This window comes from Pleurodeles waltl, chromosome 6 (assembly GCF_031143425.1).
Source record: "Pleurodeles waltl isolate 20211129_DDA chromosome 6, aPleWal1.hap1.20221129, whole genome shotgun sequence".
Lineage (NCBI taxonomy): Eukaryota > Metazoa > Chordata > Amphibia > Caudata > Salamandridae > Pleurodeles > Pleurodeles waltl.
In genome coordinates this window covers 73,858,862-73,886,016 of record NC_090445.1, presented here as the reverse complement: position 1 = coordinate 73,886,016, position 27,155 = coordinate 73,858,862, and the positions used below count along the sequence as shown (strand labels likewise).

The following is a 27,155-nucleotide window of genomic DNA, read 5'->3' as shown; positions in this document are numbered from 1 at the left end:
AATAATAGAAGTAGACTAGTTTAAATGTATGGATTAGTTAGGATTTGACTAATGGGGAATCAGTTGGAGTTTGGGACTGAAGTATTGGTGAGGGGTAAGGGTAACTGCTTTTTAATGAATTAGATTTCAGACCATTTCCACAGAAAATATATATTTTTAATTGTAAACCCTGACAGTAGATCCACATTTGTGCATTTTCCATATGTGTTTATACTGTTTTAATTTTCTATATTTGTCTTCTAGAGTGGAGATGGGCCCGTCGCTTTGCAGGTAACTACAGATTGTCCTTCATTTTGGTTTCCTCACTTCTTAATTCTCTTTCATTTCTTCTTGTTATGTGGGTGTTTTCAATAAGCTGCATCTAAGGGTCTCTGTGCATTCATTTGATATCATTTCTTTAGTAACAATGTGCAGCAAGTCAGAGTGCCTCTGCTGTTAGTCAGATGGACTCTATTTGTCTTGCTTGGTATTATTCATGCTTTGGCAGTAGAACACATCAGAACATGCAGCAGCATTTTGGGAGAGAACAGACAGTGAGCACTGCTCCAGGGTGTCTGTAACTCTGCTGTGGTCTGTGCCATTGCTGGGTTTTTCATTGCTTCTAGGTTCTGCACCACTGCTGGGATCTGCACCCTTGCTTGGATCTGCACCTCTGTTGCAGTCTGTATTCTGCTAAGGTCTGGACTTCTGCTGTGATCTGCACCACTGCTGGGGTCTGCACAGCTGCTGGAATCTGTACTGCTGTTGGGATCTGCACCACTGCTGGGATCAGTAGTGCTGCTGTGGTCTGTGCCACTGCTGGAATCTTCAGTGCTTCTGGGATCTGCAGCACGGCTAGTATTGTAATTAGTAGTGCTGCTTGGGCCCGTGCCTCTTCTGGGATCTGCGGTACTGCTGGGATACATATTGCTGCTACAGTCTGTGCCCTTCTTGCTGGAGCCTGCACAGCTGCCGGGATTTGTAGCATTGCCTTGGTCTGCACCTCTACTGAGGGCTGCACCACTGCTGGTTGTCTGTAGCACTTCTGGGTTTTGTATTGGTGGGGGGATCTGTAGTGCTGCTGGCACCTTAACGTTGGGGGTGCCATGTGGGACAATATTTTTCCAGCACCTCCCAATGACCTCCTTCTTCACAGATTCCCTCACTATCACCGTGCATTGGTGCTCCGTATCTCACCTTAGCCCCTTTCTCACATTTATTTTTTCATAGCGCTACTCATTCCAGTGTAGACTGTCAGAGCACTTTACATCACAAACAGTGATTCATAGAAGTGTGTAAATCAATGCATAGGAAATGCTACTTAAGACAAAGAGGACTACAAGGTGGAGGAGTCACATGTCATCCATAGTTGTAGGCACTGTATGTTAAAAGTGCTTGGCCTGCAGAAACAAAGGGGCACATTTACTAAGTTTTCGGAATGCACAGTAACCAGAGTTGCTGCACTGCACTATATTAAAAAGACAGCGCACAACAGCACCACATCTACTAAGATATAGTGCCCAGGCAAGTCCATCCATGACGACATTCTATGCTTTGACAAAGTTTAAAACTTTACTAGTTTGTTTGTGGGCTGTACAGTAATCTGGGATCTGCATGTTAGTCGTTGAGCTTTGTAGCAGGAACATTAGCCCTATACGCTACTTTATCACCAGTCAAAAGTATGTCTAAGTCTAAGTTTTATAGAGCGCATAGCTGTCTAGGACCAGGCTTCCCAACGCTGAAAGGAACTCAGTTGTGACACAATTTTAGACAAACTGATACGTTTTCAGCTGTTTCGAGAAGATTAACTGATTGTTATTTACTCTGAGATCAAGAGGGAGGGATGTCCATAGTCTGGCAGTCTTATATGCAAAGGAGCGGCCTCCATCTTTAGCTTTTCTGATTCTGGGAATCTAAGCTCTCTAGCAGCTTTATATCGGATAACAAGGTGCCGGAGGATGTTACCGTTGGCTGAGTATTTCAGCTTATGTGCAATACATAAAGCTTTGGATTGTACCCTTTTGGCTATAGGTAGGCAATGGAAAGACCTAGCAGCACACGTGATGTGGCATTCTGAATGACTTGTAATTTCTTTATGACATAAGAAGGGCTACTTAGAAACAGGGAATTGCCATAGCCCAGGCATGATAGGATAACTCCTTGGATGACTATCCTTCTAGTTTTCAGCTGGAGCAATTTAATTTGTTTTCCTTAGGGCCCTTAACAGGCCAGAGCATGACCTCAAACTTTCTTGGACTAAGAAGCCATGGATAAATCTTTGTCCAGGACCACTCCTGGGCTCTTAACTTAAGGTTTTGGAAGGGGTCGGTCCCCTAAGATTAAAGGCATAGGAGTTGATCCCATAGGGAGGGATTGTTGCCCACAATCATGACTTTGGTCTTTTCCCCATTCAATTTGAGGGAACTGGCCGCCATCCAACTAGAGACCCGTTCCAGACAGGTGGAGAGCTTTACTGATACTAGCTCGACGTTAGGTGAAAAGGAAACAACAATTCTGGGTGTCATCTGCATAGGACACCATGGTGAACCCAGATGTGCAGATAATATCGGCTAGTGGGCGGACATAAACATAAGTGAGGGGCAGAGGGAACATCCCTGCGGCACTCCACACGCTGATGTGTCTTGGATTAAAAAGGCCCCTCCTTCACCTGGAGACTCCTGATCTCTAGAAATGAGCCAGCTGAGAGCCTTACCAGTGATGCCAACCTCTTCCAGGCTCTTGCATAAAGTTAAATGGGCCACTGTATCGAAGGCTTCACTTCATTCTAAAAGTATAAGTGCTGCTGAACCTCTCTGATCCAAGACCTTTTTTAGATCTTCTGTGGTTAGTATGAGAAGACAAATGGGCTCCGTCAAGTGCATTAATCAGCATGACATTGTAATTATCCCCTGAAAAAATGCCATGCACAGAAGGATCTCTGCAGACTACTCTAATCTCGCTGCTGCCTGTTATACAAAGAACGCCCACTTGAGCATGTTGTGTGGTGTGGCGACACCGATTGCACCACCCTAAAGCCACCACTGCTTGCTGGGGTCTATAGTGCTACTGAATTCTGCACCACTGTTAAGCTCTGCATTGTTGCTGAGCTCTTTATCCCTGCTGGGGTCTGTAGCACGTCTGTATTCTGTAGTGCTTCTGGGATCAGTAGTTCTGCTGCTGTTTGTACTGCTGCTGAGGTCTGCTGCTGAGGTTTGCACCGTTGCTGGGACTGCACCGTTGCTGCAGTCTGTAGCACTGCTGGGTTCGGTAGTGCTGCTGGAATCTGAAGTAGTATTAGGATCTGTAGTGCTGCTGGGATCAGTAGTTCTGCTGCTGTTTGTACTGCTGCTGAGGTCTGCTGCTGAGGTTTGCACCGTTGCTGGGACTGCACCGTTGCTGCAGTCTGTAGCACTGCTGGGTTCGGTAGTGCTGCTGGAATCTGAAGTAGTATTAGGATCTGTAGTGCTGCTGGGATCAGCATTAATGCTGGGGTCTTAAGCACGGCTTGGGGCCTTCACTGCTTGTGGGGTGTGGAGCACTGCAGGGTTCTGAAGCACTTCAGGGATCTGCATCGCTGTTGGGTTCTACAGAACTGCTGATGTCTGCACAGCTGCGGGGGTCTGTAGCACATCTGGGGTCTGTAGCATTGTTGGGCTTTACACTGCTGCTGGGGTATGCACTGATGCTGGTGTCTGTACCACTGCTAGACCTATGGTGACTGGTTCATGGAGCTCATAGATTAAAAACTGTCATCCCCGCCATTAGAGCCCTGGGGCCAAATAACAAAACGTTTTTACTGATGCTATTTCATGTCCTTGGTGGTAGGTTAAGGCATTGTTTAGTACAAACATCATCTACCACTGAATTGTGAATGCACATATCTGGATATCTCAATGTGTGACATTAATGTTTATGCCTATTTGTTGTGTGGCATTTTGTTGTGGTGGTGATGTGTTCTGTTTTTTTGTGCTGCCTTGTTTTTGTGTTGCATTACTGCAATGTGATGTTATTGTTTTGTAATGTGGTTGTTGTGTTTCATTCTGTTTTAACCCCTTCGATGCATTGGATGGCCCTGGCCATCCGACACATTGGTGCGTGTGTGTGTGTCGTACAGACGGGGCCGTCCGACGTGCACAGCACTGGAAATCCCTCTGGTGCAGGCACCAGCGGTATTTCCTTTGGAGAGAAACGGCCTCGGGAGGTGGGTGAATGCTTCCCCACCTCCCAATGTCGTTTCTGTGTCTTCAGGGAAATTACGTTAATGCGTGTAGCATGCTGATGTAATTTCTCTGAATATGAAAGTGAAATGAACCGATCATTTCACTTTCTCTGCATCAGTGCTCAGGGGGCTATCTCACCTCCCTGAGCACCAATCCAGACTGGAGAGGTAGCGTTGGAAAGGGGAGAATCTTCCCTTTCAAATGGTAACCCTCACAAGTGGATCGCTACTTGGAGTTCACCGCAGGAGGGCCATCCCTAATGGGGATGGGAGAGCGGCCCCTTGGGAAAGGGCTTCTGCTACCCCACCCGTCCCCACCCCCGCCCCTTTTTGGTGCATGTTTTGTCTTTCTGCCCTCCCAGACGGTGATAATGGGCCCCAATCTGCCCTTGGGGGGGTGGGGGGCAGAAAGCCCAGGGGGGGGGGGGGGGGGGCAGAAAGCCTACTAGTCGCAAAGGATTTTTTTTTTTTGTTTTTTAAATAAAAGAGGGGTGAAGGCTGCCCACCATGGACCCAAGTCTTTCCCGATCTGCCCCCCCACCCCGGGGGCAGAAAGCCCACTAGGCTTTTTTTAAAAAAATACATAGAGGTGGGGGCTGCCCAAAATGGTCATCGCAGTGCCCCACCCATTCCAAACACAAAACAGGCACAGTATTTCTGCCCCCTACCCCAGGAGGCAGGAGGCAGATGGGAGTTATTACCACCGATTTGCCACCCCATCCCCCTGGGGTGGCAGAAAGCCCACCAGACATCAGGCACTATTTTCTTTTGTTAATGTCGAGCTGGGCCACCCAGAATGAGCAAGGCAATGCCCCTCCCCCCAAAAAATAAGGGCCACAGTCTTTATGTTCCCCCCTGGGGTGGCAGATGGGGATTACCCCTGATACAGACCAACCACTAGATGCCAGGGAATTAAAAAAAAAAACAATAGAGGGATAGAGGCTGCCCACCGGTTATGCAGGGGATTCCGGGTAATTAAATTTTGGAGAATCTATGCAAGCCACACCTCTCTAGGCTCCCCATTGGGCCTAGTTTTCAGAACTGTATTGCCCTTGGTGGCCGCCGAGCCCCGCACCAAAAATGCAAGTTACCCCCTTGCAAAACCAGGTTGTTTTGTGATAGATTATTTTGATGTCTTCACAAAAGGTTTTGGGCTGTTTTCTGTCACAGGCACTAGGCTTACCTACACAAGGGAGGTACCATTTTTATAAGGAGCCTTGGGGGAATGCTGAGTGGAAGGAAGTTTGTGGCTCACTTTTTTCCAGAACTTTCCATCTCAGAAATATGAGGAAAATGTGTGTTCGGTGGCATCTGTAGCTGCAGATGCACATGCTTTGCATAGTCCGCCCTCTGGTGTTGGGTCGGAGTGTTACAAGTTGTTTTTCTTCGAAGAAGTCTTTTCGAGTCATGAGACCGAGGGACTCCTCCTACTTTGGTTCCATTGCGCATGGGCGTCGACTCCATGTTAGATTGTTTTTTTTCCGCCATCGGGTTCGGACGTGTTCCTTTTCGCTCCGTGTTTCGGGTCGGAAAGATAGTCAGAATCAACGGAAAATTCGTCGGTATTGTTTCGTTCGGTATCGTGTTAAACTAGAATCGACACCGAATCTTGAAGAGCTCCGGTAGCCCTTTGGGGTATTTTCGATCCCCCGTCGGGGCCTGGTCGGCCCGACCGCGTGCAACTAATGGAACGGACCCCGTTCCGGTTCTGTCCTAAATGCCACAGTAAATATCCCTATACAGACCAACATTTGGTCTGTAACTTGTGCCTGTCACCCGAGCACAAAGAAGAGACGTGTGAGGCCTGTCGAGCGTTTCGGTCAAGAAAAACGCTCCGAGACCGAAGAGCCAGAAGGTTGCAGATGGCGTCCACGCCGACAGGACAACGACGGTTCGAGGAGGAGGGAGAAGAAGAAACATTCTCCATCCACGAATCGGATTCCGAAGAATTCGACGTCAAAGAAACCGTGAGTAAGACGTCGAAACAAGCATCACACGCAAAAACAGATAAAGCCCAGGGGACGCCACTGCCAACAGGCCATGGCTCAACCCATAAAGTAGGTGACCGTCCATCGGCACCGAAAAAGGGCGAGCTCGGGACAAGGTCGTCCGACTCAGGCCGAGACACAGGCACGCAGCAATCTCGGGACCGAGAAAGTGCCTCACAGAAGGGTCGACACCGAGACAGCGGCACCGAAGCTGCACGGCACCGAGACAGCGGCACCGAAGTTGCTCAGCACAAAGATAGCGGCACCGAAGAGGGTCGACACCGAGAAGGTACGACACCGAAAAAGAGGAAAATATCGTCTGAGCCGAAAACAACAAAAGACACGGTTTCGGTGGCAAAACGCCCAGCAACCGAACCGAAAACCAGTTCCTACACAGAGGAACAATCACTGTCCTCCCAACTACAAAAACATAGATTTGAGGAGGAACTACAAACAACGGATGTAGATCACACACAAAAGCGGATCTATATACACAGTGGTACAGGGAAGATCAGCACACTTCCCCCAATCAGAAGAAAGAGGAAACTAGTTTTCCAACAACAAGAAACAACACCACAAGCAAAAGTGGTAAAGAAGGTAACTCCACCACCCTCTCCACCACCGGCAACTCCTATATCGCCGGCACAGACTCCGCCACAATCACCAGCTTATACCACCATGAGCCAAGATGATCAGGACGCATGGGATCTCTATGACGCTCCAGTATCAGACAATAGCCCTGAGTCGTACCCCACTAAGCCCTCACCACCTGAGGACAGTACGGCATACGCACAGGTGGTAGCTAGGGCAGCAGAGTTCCATAATGTGTCGCTACATTCAGAGCCTATCGAGGATGACTTCCTCTTTAACACCCTGTCCTCCACCCATAGCAATTACCAAAGCCTTCCTATGCTCCCGGGGATGCTAAGGCACGCTACACAAATTTTTAAGGAGCCAGTAAAAAGCAGGGCAATAACTCCAAGGGTGGAGAAAAAATACAAGGCACCGCCCACAGACCCTGCTTTTATTACATCACAACTGACCCCAGATTCAGTTGTCGTAGGAGCAGCTCGGAAAAGAGCCAACTCACACACATCAGGCGACGCACCACCTCCTGACAAGGAGAGCCGCAAGTTTGATGCAGCGGGGAAAAGGGTTGCAGTGCAAGCTGCAAATCAATGGCGCATCGCAAACTCGCAAGCACTGCTAGCGAGATATGACAGAGCCCATTGGGACGAGATGCAGCATCTCATCGAGCACCTCCCCAAAGAATTCCAGAAACAGGCAAAACAAGTGGTTGAAGAGGGACAGAATATATCCAACAACCAAATCCGTTCTTCCATGGATGCAGCAGATACAGCGGCAAGAACAATAAATACTGCTGTAACAATAAGAAGGCATGCATGGCTGCGCACATCCGGCTTCAAACCTGAGATACAACAGGCAGTGCTCAACATGCCGTTCAATGAACAACAATTGTTTGGCCCAGAGGTGGACACTGCAATTGAAAAATTAAAGAAAGACACTGATACAGCTAAAGCCATGGGCGCACTCTATTCCCCGCAGGGCAGAGGCACATTTGGCACATTTCGTAAAACTACTTTCAGAGGGGGGTTTCGAGGTCAAGCCACACAAGCCAGCACCTCACAAACAACACCGCCTACCTACCAGGGGCAATACCAAAGGGGAGGCTTTCGGGGCCAATACAGAGGGGGCCAATTCCCAAGAAACCGGGGAAAATTTCAAAGTTCAAAAACCCCTCAAAACAAGCAGTGACTCACAGGTCACTCAACCCCTCCACACAACACCAGTGGGGGGAAGACTAAGCCAGTTCTACAAATCTTGGGAGGAAATTACAACAGACACTTGGATCTTAGCAATTATCCAACATGGTTATTGCATAGAATTTCTCCAACTCCCTCCAAACGTCCCACCGAAAACACACAATGGGCCTCATTCCGACCTCGGCGGTAAAAGGCGCTTACCGCCGGTCAGAAGACCGCCGTAACACCGCCGCGGTCGCGGTCAACCGCCACGGTCATTCTGACCCGCAAAGGCCAAACCGCCAAAAATCCGACAGCAACCCAAGCCCGCCACACCAGTGGGCGGCGGAAAAGTGGAGATGTCCAAACCTCCACCGTCACGCCAACAGAAATACGCCCATGCCATTACGACCCACGAATCCACGCGGCGGTCTTTCAAACGCGGTATTCCTTTGGCGGTACACACCGCCGCGGTCAGAATACACACAAACGAACAAAACACACCAACATTGGACTATTTGAAAGACACACACCTGAAACACATACACACACCACTCCCACACACACAATACTATATAAAACACACACCCACATCACCCACAAACCCCTACGACCAAAAAATTCAGAAAGAAGGCCAGAGACACTGCACAGCTACTGATAACCCCATCACACAGAGGCACACTACACCATCACCCACACTATCACCTAGCACCAAACAACACACACCACCACAATCAACACACTTAACAACACATACTCCACCCCACACATCATACACACCATGGCACCCCAAAGACACCCCGCTTCTCTGACGAAGAACTCAGGGTCATGGTGGAGGAAATCGTTCAAGTGGAGCCCCAGCTTTTCGGCAGTCAAGTCCAACACACCACCATAGCCAGGAAGATGGAGCTATGGCAGAGGATAGTCGACAGGGTCAACGCTGTGGGACAGCACCCCAGGAATAGGGAGGACATCAGGAAGCGATGGAATGACCTACGGGGGAAGGTGCGTTCCATGGTATCCTGCCACAACATCGCCGTGCACAAGACTGGCGGAGGACCCCCACCTCAACCCCCACAATTTACAACATGGGAGGAGGAAGTCTTGAACATCCTGCATCCTGACGGCCTCGCAGGAGTCGGCGGAGGGATGGACTCTGGTAAGCCAAATCTTCAATACTACTTCCCCCCCCCCCCACCCCACCTGCATGCCAAAACATACCCCCAACCTCACCCCCACCCTCACCCCCACCCCCACCCCATCACACCCACTCCCTGCTAATGTATCACCATCTCAACCCACCCATGCCCAACACCTAGCCCTGCATGCGTACACAAAGCATGGACACCCATCACCAAGGCATGCCCAATGCACACACACATCTCCCCCACAAGCCACCCTCACTAATGCCCCCACACAGGAATGCCAGCACTGGGCTACACGGGACCCTACACATTCACCGAGATGGCACACACTGAAACAATAACCATACCTCTATACCCCTGCAGGACCCGAACGCCTACACACCGCCACGGAGGGTCCAGATATCTCCACCCCACCCCCAGAAGAGGCCATCAGTGATGACAGTAGCTCTGTCTCCCTGGAGCCTGATGACCAGCCCGGAGCATCGGGGACCTCGGGACAGTCGGTTCCCCTCACACAGCCACGGGCCACACAAGACCCAACCCCCTCTGGGAACACCAGCACAGCTCCCACCCAGCGGGCCCATGCCTCTGTCTCCAGGACGCGTCAATCAGTGGTGTGTCTACCACTACAGGGCACCCAGGTTGACCCACCACCCCAACAACAACAGGGACCTGGGGGCAGTGGTAGTGGGCACACCGTCCAGGGGACAGAGGCCCAGGATAACACGGGAACTGGGAGGGCTGCTGTGGGACAGGGGGGGGGGGGGGGGGGGGCAGGGAACCCACTCTCCACGAGGCCCTCACCACCATCATGGGAGCATACAACCGCTCCCAGGAGACGATGGCGACGGTACTGGCCAGGTTCCAGGAGATCCAGGTACTGCAGGAGGAACAGTATAGGGGCTTCAGGGAGGACATCCGAGCCATCAACACCACCCTGGCCACCATGGTAGGGCTGCTGCAGGAACTCATCACCACCAGGACGGACACTGTACAACCACAAAGGGCCCCTGCCACTAGCCTCGTACAACAACAGCCAACCACCTCCGCCGGCGCTAGTGGACAGGAGGCCCCCGCACCAAAGCAGCCCACCAGAACCCAACCTCCTGCAGAAGAAGAACCACCCCGCAAGAGGGCCCTGAGATCTCGCAAGAAGACAGAGTAGGATGTCAAGACCCCCGCCAGCAAAGGATACCCCCTGATGTCATCCCACTGTCCCACATTGTCACCCTGTCCAACCTTTAGCTGCCCCTGCTCCATCTCTCCACAGGCCTATGGACACAAACCTGTGTGACTGTCACTCTGGACTCTGCCACGGACATTCCTTCACCATAGCCCCCACCCTATTGAAACCACCCATCCCATTTTGAGCACTTTAATAAACTTAATTATTACACAAAACGATCATGAGTCAGGCTGTAATTTTTAAAGTATGTATCAGACATGACAGGGCCAAAATATTTATGTACATAGTGATGCCAACAAACCGTTGCCACACAGCTGTAGTCCATGGGGAAATGAACCAGAGGACACGCAGTGGGGGCCACAGATCTGAAATTGGAAGGGAAAAGCCACAACTCAGTCAACATACACTGAGGCAAAGCGACAGGCAGTAGGGAGGCAGGAGAGTAGAAGTAATTGATAAAAAAAAGATTGTGATTATTACCTGTGTGTCAATGGAAGTATTGTGCTATCACTCTGTCCCTGTTGTCTGTTTCGTCCCCGTCGTCTTCCTCCTCTTCACTCTCCACAGGTTCCACAGCTGCCACAACACCACCATCTGGTCCATCCTCCTGCAGGAAAGGCACCTGGCGTCGCAAAGCCAGGTTGTGAAGCATGCAGAAGGCCACGATGATGTGACACACCTTCTTGGGTGAGTACATTAGGGATCCACCTGTCATATGCAGGCACCTAAACCTGGCCTTCAGGACGCCAAAGGTGCGTTCGATCACCCTCCTAGTCTGCCCATGGGCCTCATTGTACCGTTCCTCTGCCCTGGTCCTGGGATTCCTCACTGGGGTCAATAGCCAGGAAAGGTTGGGGTAACCAGAGTCCCCCAATAGCCATACACAGTGTCTCTCTAGCTGTTCCATCACGTAAGGGATGCTGCTATTCCTTAGGATGTAGGCGTCATGCACTGACCCAGGGAACTTGGCATTTACATGGGAGATGTACTGGTCAGCCAAACACACCACCTGGACGTTCATCGAATGGTAACTTTTTCTGTTCCTGTACACCTGTTCACTTTCTCTTGGGGGAACCAAAGCCACATGGGTCCCATCAATGGCACCAATGATGTTGGGGATATGTCCAAGGGCATAGAAATCACCCTTCACTGTAGCCAACTCGCCCACCTCAGGGAAAATTATGTAGCTCCTCATGTATTTCATCAGGGCAGACAACACTCTGGATAACACTTTGGAAAACATAGGCTGGGACATCCCTGAAGAAATGGCCACTGTTGACTGAAATGACCCACTTGCCAAAAAATGGAGGACTGACAGGACCTGCACCAGAGGGGGAATCCCTGTGGGTTGCCGGATGGGGGACATCAGGTCTGGCTCCAGCTGGGCACACAGTTCATGTATAGTGGCACGGTCAAGCCGGTAGGTCAGTATAACGTGGTGTTCTTCCATTGTCGACAGGTCCACCAGCGGTCTGTACACCGGAGGATTCCTCCTTCTCCTCGCAAGACCCAGCGGACGGTGCCTAGGAAGGACAGCATGGAGCACAGAGTCAAGCAACCCACAGGTACGTTCTCACACCTTGCACAGTAAACCATTGTGTATGCAGAGAATGGCTTGTATGAGTGGCTATGCAAGGCCTAGGCCTGTGTGACGCAGTAGAAATTAAGCCATGTGGGCCCTTGAAATGGCGGCTGCCTGACCTGTGAAGTGGGACAATGGGATGTGAGGTAAATGCGCTGGCGTGGCACACCGCGGCGGTCGGCGGGCGAAGACCGCGGCGTCGAAGCCGCATTGGATAACATTGAAGCCTATGGGTTTCAGGAGCCAAGGGCGCCGGCGGTGGCGGTACGCACCGCCGCAGTACGCACCGCCGCGGGCGTGACCGCCATTTTCTATCTACTTAATCACTCGAGACCTGATCTTCCACAGGAGAGGACCTATACTGCAAGTGCTGCTGTGACCTCGGTCTGGAAGGGACAATGGCTGCTGCGACTGGGGAAAGGGCCCCTGCCTTCACTGGAGAAACTTGTGGATGGGGTCCTCCCCCAGTATGCGCTACTCTACGGTCCTCCAGACCAACAAGTAAGTAAATCTAAATACGGATTTGGGCCACTGGCGGGGTTGGGGTTTGGCGGGCACATGGCGGGGTTGGGGGGCACATGGCGGGGTTGGCGGGCGACATGGCGGGGTTGGGGGGCACATGGCGGGGTTGGCGGGCGACATGGCGGGGTTGGGGGGCACATGGCGGGGTTGGCGGGCGGGGGGCGACATGGCGGGGTTGGGGGGCGAGGGGCGACATGGCGGGGTTGGGGGGCACATGGCGGGGTTGGCGGGCGGGGGGTGACATGGCGGGGTTGGGGGGCGGGGGGCGACTGGCAACGATAACGCAGACAAACTTGAACTTTGTATTTCTCTCTCCCTGTACGTGTCACATAGGTCAGCGCCCATCAGAAAATCGGGATTTGGCGTGCCATCGCCAAGGACATCCGGACCCTGGGGGTCCACCATCGACGGGGCACCCACTGCCGCAAGAGGTGGGAGGACATCCGCCGCGGGACCAAGTAGACCGCCGAGTCTCTGCTGGGGATGTCCTCCCAACGTAGGCGGGTGCCAGCCGTCAATTGACCCCCCTGATGTTCCGGATCCTGGCGGTGGCCTACCCTGAATTGGATGGGTGCGTGAGGGCAGCACAGCAGACACAAGGGGGTGAGTACAAGCACAATCTGCTATGTTGGCGCGCAGTGGAGGTGTCTGGGTGGGGGAGGAGGGCTGTGGGTCCCCCTAGGCCAGGGCGAAATCTGTAGGCTAGGCCCCTCCGTAAGCCCCTGTGTCCCCACCCACCCCCCTCAGTAGTGTGCCAGTACAGCCATCCCTGGGCCTGTGTCATCTATCTGTGCAGCTGTCATCTCTAGGCGTGTAGGGCATGTCCCACGGGTTGCGTAGCGGACCCCAAGTGCGCGACATAGTGCAGGGGGCATCTGTGTCTGTCATGTCCGCCAACGGAGGCGGTAATCCATGCACCGAAATTTCTTTTTTTCTCTCTCCCCCCAACCCCCCTTTTTGTTTGTCTTTCTGTGCATGTGTGCATCAGCATCATCAGGCGGAGGAGAAGTGGCATCGGGGCAGGAGGGAGCTGCATCTCACATGGCCCAGGAGGGCCATACCACAGAGTCAGACTAGACCAGTGAGACGGAGGGCGAGGGGAGCTCCACAATGGGGACAACTGGAGACCGCAGCGACACGGACACGTCCTCGGAAGGGAGCTCCCTTGCGGTGGCGGCAACATCCGTGCCCCCCGCACCTACAGGTACAGCCGCCACCCAGCGCACCAGCTCCGCCCTCCCAGCAGCCCCTCAGCGTTCGCCCCGTGCCCGCTCGCACACCAAGGCGGGCATCTCCTTCGCCCCAGGCACCTCAGGCCCTGCCCCTGTTACCCCTGCTGCCCTCAGTGAGGAGGTCATTGACCTCCTCCGAACGCTCATTGTTGGGCAGTCTACCCTTTTGAATGCCATCCAGGGGGTGGAGAGGGAGGTTCATCGCAGCAATGCGTACCTGGAGGGCATTCATTCGGGTCAGGCTGCCCATCAGCGATCGTTCAACGCTCTGGCCTCAGCACTGACGGCAGCCATTGTCCCTGTCTCCAGCCTCCCTCTACTAACTCCCTCCTCCCAGTCTCCTGTTCCTCTGCCTGTCCCACCCACACCATCTGACCAGCCTGCACACACCTCAACACCCAAGAGCAGCTCACCCAAACATAAGCACCACAGGTCACGCAAGCATTCACCCAAGCAACATCCAGATGCAGACATGCCAACAGTCACTACCACCTCTGTGTCCCCCACCTCCTCGTCTCCCTCCTCCCTCCCTGTGACGTCTACACTCACACCTTCATGCACCCCACCATCAGCCAGTGTTTCCATCACCAGCACACCCTCCAGTACAGTCCGCACACGTGCAGTCACCACCCCCACTACCATTTACACGTCCCCTGTGTCCTCTCCCAGTGTGTCTGTCACCCCCTCTTCCAAAGCACACAAACGCAGGCAGCCACCCACCCAACAGCCATCCACCTCACGACAGCCTCCAGCACAAGCACCTGCACCCAAAGACAGCACACTTGACTCTCCTACAACCGCATCCTCTTCCTCCACTCCCATTCCCACTACTCCTACCCGTCCCTGTCTTTCTAAAATACTTTTCCTTTCCAACCTTGACCTCTTTCCCACCACTGACCCACCCCCTCCATCAGGTAGGAGTAAAAAGAGCACCTCAGCCACCACCAGCCCTGCAGCACCCTTGAAAAAGGTACAGGGGTTTTGGAGTCCCCCAGCTCCCAGGTCCGGATCCTCGCACAGCAGCAAGGGGACAGGCAGCCCACCCCCTGGGAAGAGGAGCAGAAGAGGGAAGGGCCGGTGCAGGAGCCCTGAGTCCCCAGCCCACAAGGACACTACCCTGCCACCGTCACATGCCACAGCTCCAAAGGGAGGAAAGGGCCACAAACCCACAGGCAAGGAGGGCAAGGGCAGCAGGGCGGAGATGTCAGGCAGCAGGCCCGCTGCCCAGGGTGGCCCCAGCCCAGCTGCCCAGGAGGACCCCACCACCACCATTGCCGCTGCCCAGGGTGGACCCAGCCCAGCTGCCCAGGAGGGCCCCACAACCCACAGCCCAGGTGGGCATTGAAGGAGCCCCATCCCCGCTGCCCAGGAGGGCACCACCAGCCAATGGGCAGATGGCCATGGAACGACCGCCGTCTCAAGCACCGCTGAACAGGGCCCCGCCGTCTCCAGCACCGCTCCGCTGGGGACCGCCGTCTCAAGAACCGCTGAACAGGGCCCCGCTGTCTCCAGCACCGCTCCGCTCGGGACCGCCGTCTCAAGAACCGCTGAACAGGGCCCCGCCGTCTCCAGCACCGCTCCGCTGGGGACCGCCGTCTCAAGAACCGCTGAACAGGGCCCCGCCGTCTCCAGCACCGCTCCGCTGGGGATCGCCGTGACAAGAACCGCTGAACTGGGCAAGCACCGCTGAACTGGGCAAGCACCGCTGAACAGGGCCCCGCCGTCTTCAGCACCGCTCCCCTGGGGACCGCCGTGACAAGCACCGCTGAACAGGGCAAGCACCGCTGAACAGGGCAAGCACCGCTGAACTGGGCAAGCACCGCTGAACTGGGCAAGCACCGCTGAACAGGGCAAGCACCGCTGAACAGGGCCCCGCCGTCACCAGCACCGCTCCGCTGGGGACCGCCGTCTCAAGAACCGCTGAACAGGGCCCCGCCGTCTCCAGCACCGCTCCGCTGGGGACCGCTGTGACAAGAACCGCTGAACAGGGCAAGCACCGCTGAACTGGGCAAGAACCGCTGAACTGGGCAAGCACCGCTGAACAGGGCCCCACCGTCTCCAGCACCGCTCCGCTGGGGACCGCCGTGACAAGCACCGCTGAACAGGGCAAGCACCGCTGAACAGGGCAAGCACCGCTGAACAGGGCCCCGCCGTCTCCAGCACCGCTCCGCTGGGGACCGCCGTGACAAGAACCGCTGAGCTGGGCAAGCACCACTGAACAGGGCCCCGCCGTCTCCAGCACCGCTCCGCTGGGGACCGCCGTGACAAGAACCGCTGAACTGGGCAAGCACCGCTGAACTGGGCAAGCACCGCTGAACAAGGCCCTTCAAGTCAAGCACCGCTGGCCCTTTGGCAGACGTGGCAGGGCAGGATCTGTCTCGGGCAGGGCTGCAGGATGTCCTCTGGGCAACATGCCTCCTCCAGTGCCAGTGGAGTCTGTTATGGACTGTATGGACTGTGGCTTTTCACTCCCCAGGATGGCCCAGTGGGCAGGCCACCCACTGTATGGACTGTATGGACTGTGGCTTTGCACTCCCCAGGATGGCCCAGTGGGCAGGCCACCCACTGTATGGACTGTATGGACTGTGGCTTTGCACTCCCCAGGATGGCCCAGTGGGCAGGCCACCCACTGTATGGACTGTGGCTTTGCACTCCCCAGGATGGCCCAGTGGGCAGGCCACCCACTGTATGGACTGTTGAGACTGTGGCTTTGCACTCCCCAGGATGGCCCAGTGGGCAGGCCACCCACTGTATGGACTGTATGGACTGTGGCTTTGCACTCCCCAGGATGGCCCAGTGGGCAGGCCACCCACTGTATGGACTGTGGCTTTGCACTCCCCAGGATGGGACAGTGGTCATGGAGGCCCCTCGTGGATCTGGCGTCGTGTACTCAAGTGGCTGAGGTGCCCCCCCTTCCCTTCCCCCTGAGGTGCCTGTATTTTTACAATCTGATGCCCCTGCAGTGTTCTCTCCGTGGTGATCTTGTTTAGAGAATGGGCCTTGCCCATGTGCATTGGACCCCGTGGTCCACGGACATTTGATGGACTACTGCACGTAGCTGTATATATTGTGTATATAGTTTATTTATTTATTGTAGTTATTATTTTTCAATCTATAATATATCATACAGTTTGACATCTATTCCTTTTGTCTTTGCATTCTTTCGGGGAGGGGGGGGTTTGGGGTCTGTGACAGTGATATATTGCTATGCATTGTTGTGTGTGTTGTGGTGGGTGGGGGTGGGTGTGTGTGTGGCCGTAATTTTTTCCCTCCCCTGTTTCGTAGGTGCAGTACTCACCGATGTCTTCCGCGCCGCCGGGCGTGCTCCTGGAAGAGGAGCAGGAAGAGAAGTGCTGGGAGGACCTGGATCTTGGGTTCCATGCTGTCGGAATTCCGCGTGGAGTGTGTCGAGGTGAGCGTTTTCCCGTTTGTAGTCTGTTTCCGCCGTGTTTTTATCGGCGGGGCTCCCGCCCCGGAAAAGGTGGTGGATTGGTGGGTCGTTATCGGCTAGGCGGTACTTTGTCTCCCGCCGGCCTGTTGGCGGTGACCGCCAGGCTGTTTGTTTGTACCGCCGTGGCGGTCAGAGTGTTGAAGCGGCGGTCTCTGTTGGCGGTAACCGCCAGGGTCAGAATTCCATTTTTTGGACCGCCAGCCTGTCGGCGGTATGGCCTCCGCTTTAACACCGACCGCCAGGGTTGTAATGAGGGCCAATATGTCCAAACAGCATATAGACCTTCTAGGACTAGAAGTTCAATCATTACTTCAAAAAGACGCAATAGAATTAGTACCAGGTCCACAAAAGAACACAGGAGTTTACTCACTGTACTTTCTAATACCCAAAAAGGACCAAACTCTAAGACCAATACTAGATCTCAGAACACTAAACACCTACATCAAATCAGACCACTTTCACATGGTCACATTACAAGACGTAATCCCACTGCTGAAACAGCAAGACTACATGACAACATTAGATCTAAAAGATGCGTATTTCCATATACCGATACAACCCTCGCACAGAAAATACCTAAGGTTCGTATTCAAAGAAATTCATTACCAATTCAAAGTGCTGCCATTCGGAATAACAACAGCGCCAAGAGTCTTTACAAAGTGTCTAGCAGTAGTAGCTGCACACATCAGAAGGCAGCAAATACATGTGTTCCCGTACCTAGACGATTGGCTAATCAAGACCAACTCGCTAACAAAGTGTTCACACCACACAGATTATGTTATACAAACCCTTTACAAACTGGGTTTCTCCATCAATTATGCAAAGTCACATCTTTTGCCGTGTCAGACACAGCAATACTTAGGAGCGACAATCAACACAACAAAAGGGATAGCCACTCCAAGTCCACAAAGGGTTCAACATTTTCACAAGGTGATACAAGCTATGTATCCAACTCAAAAAATACATGCAAAGATGGTATTAAAACTCCTAAGCATGATGTCCTCATGCATAGCCATTGTCCCAAACGCAAGATTGCACATGCGGCCCTTACAACAGTGCCTAGCATCACAATGGTCACATGCACAGGGTCAACTACTAGATCTGGTGTTGATAGACCGCCAAACATACATCTCGCTTCTATGGTGGAACAGTACAAATTTAAACAAAGGGCGGCCTTTCCAAGACCCAGTGCCACAATACGTGATAACAACAGATGCTTCCATGACAAGGTGGGGAGCACACCTCAATCAACACAGCATCCAAGGACAATGGGACGTACATCAAAGAAAATTTCATATACATCACCTAGAACTGTTAGCAGTATTTCTAGCGTTGAAAGCATTCCAACCCATGATAACCCACAAATACATTCTTGTCAAAACAGACAACATGACGACAATGTATTATTTAAACAAACAGGGGGGGACACACTCGACACAGTTGTGTCTCCTAACTCAAAAAATATGGCATTGGGCAATTCGCAACCACATTCGCCTAATGGCACAATTTATTCCAGGGATCCAGAACCAACTAGCAGACAATCTCTCTCGGGATCACTAACTGGTCCACGAATGGGAAATTCACCCCCAAATTCTGAACAATTACTTTCAAATTTGGGGAACACCTCAAATAGATCTATTTGCAACAAAGGAAAACGCAAAATGCCAAAACTTCGCATCCAGGTACCCACACCGGCAATCCCAGGGCAATGCTCTATGGATGAATTGGTCAGGGATATTTGCATACGCTTTTCCCCCTCTCCCTCTCCTTCCATATCTAGTAAACAGATTGAGTCAAAACAAACTCAAACTCATACTAGTAGCACCAACATGGGCAAGACAACCTTGGTATACCACACTACTAGACCTTTCAGTAGTACCTCATGTCAAACTACCCAACAGGCCAGATCGATTAACACAACACAACCAACAGATCAGGCATCCAAATCCAGCATCGCTGAATCTAGCAATTTGGCTCCTGAAATCCTAGAATTTGGACACTTAGATCTCACTCAGGAGTGTATGGAAGTCATAAAACAAGCCAGGAGACCATCCACTAGGCACTGCTATGCAAGTAAATGGAAAAGATGTGTTTGTTACTGTCATAATAATCAAATTCAACCATTGCATGCATCTCCAAAAGATGTAGTAGGATATTTACTACATTTACAGAAATCAAATCTAGCTTTCTCTTCCATAAAAATACATCTCGCAGCAATATCTGCTTACCTGCAGATTACTCATTCAACATCCCTATTTAGAATACCTGTCATTAAAGCGTTTATGGAGGGCTTAAAAAGAATTATACCACCAAGGACACCACCTGTTCCTTCATGGAACCTTAACATTGTTTTAACAAGGCTCATGGGTCCACCTTTCGAACCCATGCATTCTTGTGAAATGCAATACTTAACGTGGAAAGTTGCATTTCTCATTGCCATCACATCTCTAAGAAGAGTAAGTGAAATACAGGCGTTTACCATACAGGAACCTTTTATTCAAATTCACAAAAATAAAGTGGTTCTAAGAACAAATCCAAAATTCCTACCTAAGGTTATCTCACCGTTCCACTTAAACCAAACAGTGGAATTACCAGTGTTCTTCCCACAGCCAGATTCAATAGCTGAAAGGGCACTACATACGTTAGACATCAAGAGAGCACTAATGTACTACATTGACAGGACAAAACAAATTAGGAAGACAAAACAACTATTTATTGCCTTCCAAAAACCTCATGCAGGAAATCCAATTTCAAAACAAGGTATTGCTAGATGGATAGTAAAATGCATCCAAACATGCTATCTTAAAGCAAAAAGAGAACTGCCCATCACTCCAAAGGCACACTCAACCAGAAAGAAAGGTGCTACCATGGCCTTTCTAGGAAATATTCCAATGAACGAAATATGTAAGGCAGCAACATGGTCTACGACTCACACATTTACTAAGCACTACTGTGTAGACGTGCTATCTGCACAACAAGCCACAGTAGGTCAAGCTGTACTAAGAACTTTATTTCAAACTATTTCCACTCCTACAGGCTGAACCACCGCTTTTGGGGAGATAACTGCTTACTAGTCTATGCAAAGCATGTGCATCTGCAGCTACAGATGCCACCGAACGGAAAATGTCACTCACCCAGTGTACATCTGTTCGTGGCATTAGTCGCTGCAGATCCACATGCGCCCACCCGCCTCCCCGGGAACCTGTAGCCGTTTAGAAGTAGTCTTCAACATTTGTACATTTGTAAATATATTACTTTAACCTTCATTTTGTACATACGTATTCATTCCATTGCATGGGCACTATTACTAGCATACACAACTCCTACCTCACCCTCTGCGGGGAAAACAATCTAACATGGAGTCGACGCCCATGCGCAATGGAACCAAAGTAGGAGGAGTCCCTCGGTCTCGTTACTCGAAAAGACTTCTTAGAAGAAAAACAACTTGTAACACTCCGACCCAACACCAGAGGGCGGACTATGCAAAGCATGTGGATCTGCAGCGACTAATGCCACGAACAGATGTACACTGGGTAAGTGACATTTTCCTCTTAGACCAATTTTGAGGTTTTCAAGGGATTTTGGGTAACAGAACCTGGCAAGAACCACATAAATCATCCCATCTTAGATTCCCCTGGGGGTCTAGTTTTATAAAATGTACAGGTTTGCTACGTTTCCCTAAGTGCCAGCTGAGCTAGAGCCCAAAATCCACAGCCAGGCACTTGGCAAAAAACGCAAGTTTTCCATGGAAAAATGTGATGTGTCCATGTTGCGTTTTGGGGCGTTTCTTGTAACGGGCACTAGGTCTACCCACACAAGTGAGGTAACATTTTTATCAGGAGACTTGGGGGAATGCTGGGTGGAAGGAAATTTGTAGTTCCCCTCGGATTTCAGAACTTTCCATCACAGAAAAGTGAGGAAAAGTTGTGTTTTTAGACAAATGTTGAGGTTTGCAAAGGATTCTGGGTTACAGAACCTAGGGCTAGATGTATCATCATGGCCCTTTGTGAGTCGGAAATAGCGATTTTTAAGAAATCGCTATTTCCGACTCGCAAAGTGCCATGTATCACATTTGCGATTTGGTAATAGCGATTTCTGAAAAATCGCAAATGCTATTACCGAATCGCAAATTGCGATACCGGCCCCATTCACAGCTATGGGCCTGTTGGCCCATAGCTTCGAATTTTTTGCATTTCCAAAATTGCGATTTCTGGTTCAGAAATCGCAATTTTGGAAATGCAAATGCCCATGGTGCTGGGGCCCTAAGGCCCCCTCTGCTGCACCCCAAAAATGTTTTGGGGAACATGTAAGGTGCACACATGCCAAAAGGGCATGTGTGCTTTACATGTTCAATTTAAAAATGCATTTCAAATGCATTTTTAAATTTTGTACCAGGTTACCACCTGGTTTCATTTCATGGTATTTTGCATGTGCAAAATGCCATTCTGCGACTCGCAAAACCAGTTCGCAACGCAAGAAATTGCAATTTTAGCAATTTCTTATTTGTGGTCTGTGAATGCCTTTCATGCATCGCAGACCACTTTTTTGCACTCGCAAACGGCCGAATTTTGCGATTCGCACCGTTTGCGAGTGCAAAAAATTTTCATACATCTGGCCCCTAGTGAGAGCTCCACACATAACCCCATCCTGGATTTCCCTAGGTGTTTAATTTTTAAAAATGTACAGTTTTATTAGGTTTCCTTAAGTGCCGGCTGAGCTAGAGCCCAAAATATACAGCTAGGCACTTTGCAAAAAACACATCAGTTTTCAGTGGAAAAATTATGTGCCCATGTTGTGTTTTCAGGTGTTTCCTGTGGCGGGCAGTAGGACTAGCCGCACAAGTGAGGTACCATTTTTATTGGGCGACTAGGAGGAATACATAATAGGAGAAAAAGTGTTATTGCCAATTGTCTTTCTCTACATTTGGCCATTCCAAATATAAGACAGTGTGTAAGAAAGAAGTCATTTTGAGAAATGCCCTGTAATTCACATGCTGGTGTGGGTAATCTCAAATTCATAGATGTGCAAATAACCACTGCTTCTAAACTCCATAGCTTGTGCCCATTACAGAAATACATAGGATTCGTTGATAAATATTTTTCACTCTTTAGATTTTACCAACTGAATTGCTGGACACCCGGTTGTAGGAAGCTGGCCTGGTGTATGGTGCGTGCCTATGGTACTTATACCAGGTCCAGGGATCCCCTCTCAGTGAAGTGCAGGCAGTGTCTAGAAGCCAGGCTCTCTAGAGGTAGCTGTGGATGAGCAGCCAAGGCTTACCTAGGAGACATGCAAAGTTCATGCAGTACCACTACAGTTACACAATACTTACATACAAGAAAGAAAACGCTTGGTTGTACAAATATAAAGGTACTTTATTTTTCAAAACAGTATCAGAAAATACTAGAGGCAACCTTCCAATAGGAGGTAAGTAAATACACTATATATATATATATATATATATATATATATATATATATATATATACACTATTAAACAGTAAGAGGCATAAAAAGGTTATAAAACTGTGTAAAATAGCAATGTGCAATAGAAGCCCTAGGGGGAGCCCAAACCATATGCTTAAGAAGGTGGAATGCGAACACTGGGCCCCCACCTAGATAAGTAAATCGTGTAGAGGGGAGCTGGGAGAACTAGGAAACCACACAGGTAAGTAATACACTACTCCCCAGCGACCATGAATGCAGGAGTAAAACACTGGATGTCCCCAAAATCACCCCAAAGGATGAAAAGAAGAAACAGAAGACACCCAGAGCAGCCTGCAAGAAACCAGCAGTGGAATAACGAAGATGGAGACCTGTGGAGAGAGGGAACCAAGTCCAGAACTGTCTGTGGAGTCCAGGGGTAGTAGGAGATACTAACCACCCAGAGGTACCTTATGGAGTTGGTGGAGGTAGAAAGAAGACAGATCAGCACTGCAGCAGAGAAGCTGGAGAAGAGTTTCTGATGCATGCAAAAAGTATCCCACAGTGGAAGCTGGATTGCAGATGTGTGTCGGTGAAGGATTTCCACCAACAAGCCTTGGCAAAGGCAAACTCGCGGTTGGAGGAAAAGGGGTGCTGCCGGGGCCCAGCAATGTCCAAGAGGACTCTACCCAGGAGGGTGTCACAGGGGGCCCTCTGCATTGCAGAAGGCCCACAGGAGGAGAGACAGCACCCACAGGTGTCCCACAGAACAGGGACACAGAAGTCACAGAAGCAGCACCAGAGAAGTTGCTCCCACGTCGTCAGAGGACCATCCAGATGCCCAGGAGTTGCAGGAGGGAGTGCTGGGGGCTGGAGCTACACATTGCCTGGAGATGAAGCAAACAAGCCTTGGCAGCTGCAAAGGATGCTATGCAAGGGATACTGCCTTTGGTGGAGTGGAAAAGACTTACCACCACCAAAGTGTGACAGCTGGTAGAGAGGGCCAAGAGCGACTCTCTGGACCACCACCCGTGACACAGGACCCACGCTACTCAGGATGAGGGGAGATCCATGCAGCCGGTCGTCGTTGCAGGCAGGTACTTGTAGTTACAGGGGAGTGATGCCTTCACCCTAAGGGAGATTCCTTTTTCTTGTGTAGGCTGAGGAATTGCAGTTTTCTGAGGATGCGCAGCCGGGGAAATGTTGCAAAGCTGGCAGGAATTCCTCATACAATGTTGCAGAAGAGTCTTCCTCGTGAATCTGCAGCTTATAGGTTCCTGAGGGGGCCAATCGCGGTTCCAGAGGTCAGAAGTTGAAGCAGAGGTTGCAGGGGAGTCCTGCTGGAATCTTGCAAGCAGAATCTGAGGACCCACCCCAGAGGAAGAACCTAAATAGCCCACAGAGGGGGCTTGGTCACCTAACTAGGTGACTACCTATCAGAGGGTGCCTCTGACGTCACCTGCCTGGCCTGGACACTCAGATGCTCCTAGAATTCCCTGCCAACCTTTGAATAAAGACGGCAGAACACAGGGACCCTCTGGAGGAGCTCTGGGCTCCACCCCTGGGGTGGTGATGAACAGGGGAGTGGTCACTCCCCTTTCCATTGTCCAGTTTTGCGCCAGAGCAGGGACTGGGGGGTCCCTGACCCGGTGTGGACTGGTTTATGCATGGAGGTCACCAAATGTGCCCTTCAAAGCAAAGCCAGTGGCATGGGGAGGCTATGCCTCCCAAGCCAGTCACACCTATTTCCAAATGGAGAGGGTGTTAACTCCCTCTCCCAAAGGAAATCCGTTGTTATGCCTTCCTGGGCTTGGTCAGATCAAGCAGCAGCAGGGCAGAAACCTGTCTGAGGGGTGGCCGCAGCTGGGCTGTCTTGGAAAACCCTGTAAGACTTGTGGGAGCAATGCTGGGGGTCCTCTAAGGAGCCCCCAGAGTGCATGGAATCATACTTACAAGACTTGCAACAGCACTGGGGTATGATTCCAACATGTTTGATACCAAACATGCCCAGGTCCTGAGTTACCATTATGTAGCTGGACATAGGTGGTGACCTATGAGGACATAGGTGGTGACCTATGACCAGTACACATATAAAATGGCGTCCCCGCACTCATAAAGTCCAGTAAAATGGGGCTGGAGTTGTGGGGGCACCAATGCTAGTGCAAGGGTGCCCTCACACACAGATACATGCACCCTGCACTCTGGGCTGAGAGGACCTATCATAGGGGTGACTTACAGTGACCTGGTGCGTTGACCTGTAGTGAAACCGGGTGTATGCACCCGGTTCACGAGACTGCAATGGCAGGCCTGCAGAACCCTTTGCATTGGCTCCCTATGGGTTGCAGAATAACTGCTGCATTACATAGGGATCCCCTGGAACCCCAATGTCCTGGGTACCTAGGTACCATATACTAGGGACTTACATGGAGGCATCAGTATGCCACTTGTGGGGATAAAAGGTTACCAGCAACCAAATTTAGAGGCGAACGCACAGTCACTGGAGTCCTGGTTAGCAGGATCCCAGTGAACACAGTCAAAGACACTGCCAAACAGGTCAAAAGTAGGGGTAACCAAGCTATAAAGAGGCTACTTTCCTACACCGGTACACAAATGGTCCCGCAGACGTAATGGTGTATTTCTTTTGAAAATCCTCCATAGTTGGAAAAGGTGTTCAACTCAATTTAAATATTTATTTTAATTTCAACTGTTACTTTCTATAGGAAAACCTTGACTGATCTACAAAAATGACCCGTTGCTGAATTCAGAATTTTGTCTACTTTTCAGAAATGTACAGCTTTCTGGGATCCACCACTGGTTTCACACCCATTTCTGTCACTAACTGGAAGGAAGTTGAAAGCACAAAAAATAGGAAAACTGGAGTATGTCCCAGTAAAATGCCAAAATAGAGTTGAAACATTTGTTTTTCTGTTTCTACTTTGTTCCTGAAAGCTGGGTAGATGCTGAGTTTAGCACTGCAAACCTTTCATTGATGCCATTTGCAGAAAAAAGCAGATGTTTTCTTCTGCAGCACTTTCTTCCCATTTTTCCCCCTAAAAAACAATTTTCTGCCAGGTTTTGGCAAATTTCTCAGTCCCCACCAGGGGAACCCACAAACTCAAGGTGCCATTAGAATCCCTAGGATGCTGGAAAACAAGGGCGCAAAATTGGTGTGGCTAGCTTACATGTACAAAACGTTATGGGGCCCTAAGTGCGAACTACCCCAAATAGACCAAAAAAGGCTTACCACAGGAGGGGAAAAGGCTTAGCAGAACAGGAATGAATTGGTTTGTTGTGTTGTGTCATTATGTTTTGTTTTATGTTGCCTTGTGTATGCTATTGTGTTATATTCTATTGCTAAATGCTGTTACATTTCCAGCCAAAAGCAGCACACGGTTTTAACTTTCCTATAATACATAGCGCTTCGCCCACACCAGTCCTGATGCGACCGGGGGTGTTCCACAGCCAAGGGGTCAGAAATCTCACTCTCTGATGCAAGGACTTAGTTCAGGGCCTCAACGTTGAATTAGAAAAGCCAGTTGGACTGCAGCCCTCGCCCACTGAGCAATCCTGTGCACGCAGAGTTTTGTGGGAACTATCAGTCGTGCTAGGTGAGTTCAGGGACATAGTGGCAATCCAAACAATCTTTTGTTTATGAATAATATACTCAAAGATAGCACTTAGAAACAGGGACTTCTACTGGTACAACAGGGACTTCTACTGGTACAATGAACTGTGCCGTGGAAGAAAATATACACTTGAGGGTGAAGGACATCTTCTGCACGGGTTCTAGAATCAATGCCTTGAGAGTAGTTGGCTCCACAATCTGGCATGATCTCTGGCGATGTCTCCCAATCAATAATCAAATACCTGGGATTATATAGCAATTGTCCACTGGCTTTATATTATATTTATAAAATAAAACAGGACTTGGAGACACTAGGTCTAAACTAAAACAGAGTAGAATACATCAGCTCTAGCCACATATTGGCCTTAAGCAGCCATTATTATAAACAATAAAAAGTTTGGCATCCTATACAGCAAGGGGGCATAACGTAATGTCAGCGTTCACTACTATAAACAGCACAACATGTCAGCATAGATAGCAGGCGGACATGAAATCAGTATTTTTCATGTGTGTCTAAGAACTTCACACTTTCTATTAAAGATAAAGAAAATCTCAAAGCAGGCGTGGAATGACAACAGACTGACTAAAATGGGAGCTGTCACTGTGATAATGGCAGTTCCCTACACTCTGCATATCTCACCTCTGTGCATCTCACCACCTTCAGAATAGCCCCCCACATTACTTACACAAACATCTAAGCAGTCCTACTCTCCCAGCACAATCACCACTCTCTAGATGCCATCTACACAGAGCTCCAGTCTCTGCACACCCACTGGGAAGAGCAGAACTCAAACCACTTTCTGCACAGCCCTACACTGCTCCGCCCTGTCTGCAGTCCTCTATACTCAGGCTAACTCTATGCACAGTGTAACACTGTGCACCTTCCTTCAAGTGGTGCACACTGCCCAGCCCTTCTCTCACAGGACATCACTTCTCTCACAGGACATCACTTCTCTCACAGTACATCACTTCTCTCACAGTACATCACTTCTCTCACAATACATCACTTCTCTCACAGTACATCACTTCTCTCACAATAC

General features: G+C 50.5%; 1 protein-coding gene across 1 annotated transcript in view; it reads left to right on the top strand.

Annotated features, from left to right (window-relative positions):
- The window catches only part of LOC138299226 (E3 ubiquitin-protein ligase TRIM39-like), a 102,409-nt gene that overhangs the window by 60,184 nt on the left and 15,070 nt on the right, over nt 1-27,155 (top strand). Inside the window, exon 6 of the mRNA XM_069237357.1 lies at nt 244-270. Coding sequence (XP_069093458.1) covers nt 244-270 — 27 coding nt within the window. The remainder of the gene's footprint in view (nt 1-243; nt 271-27,155) is intronic.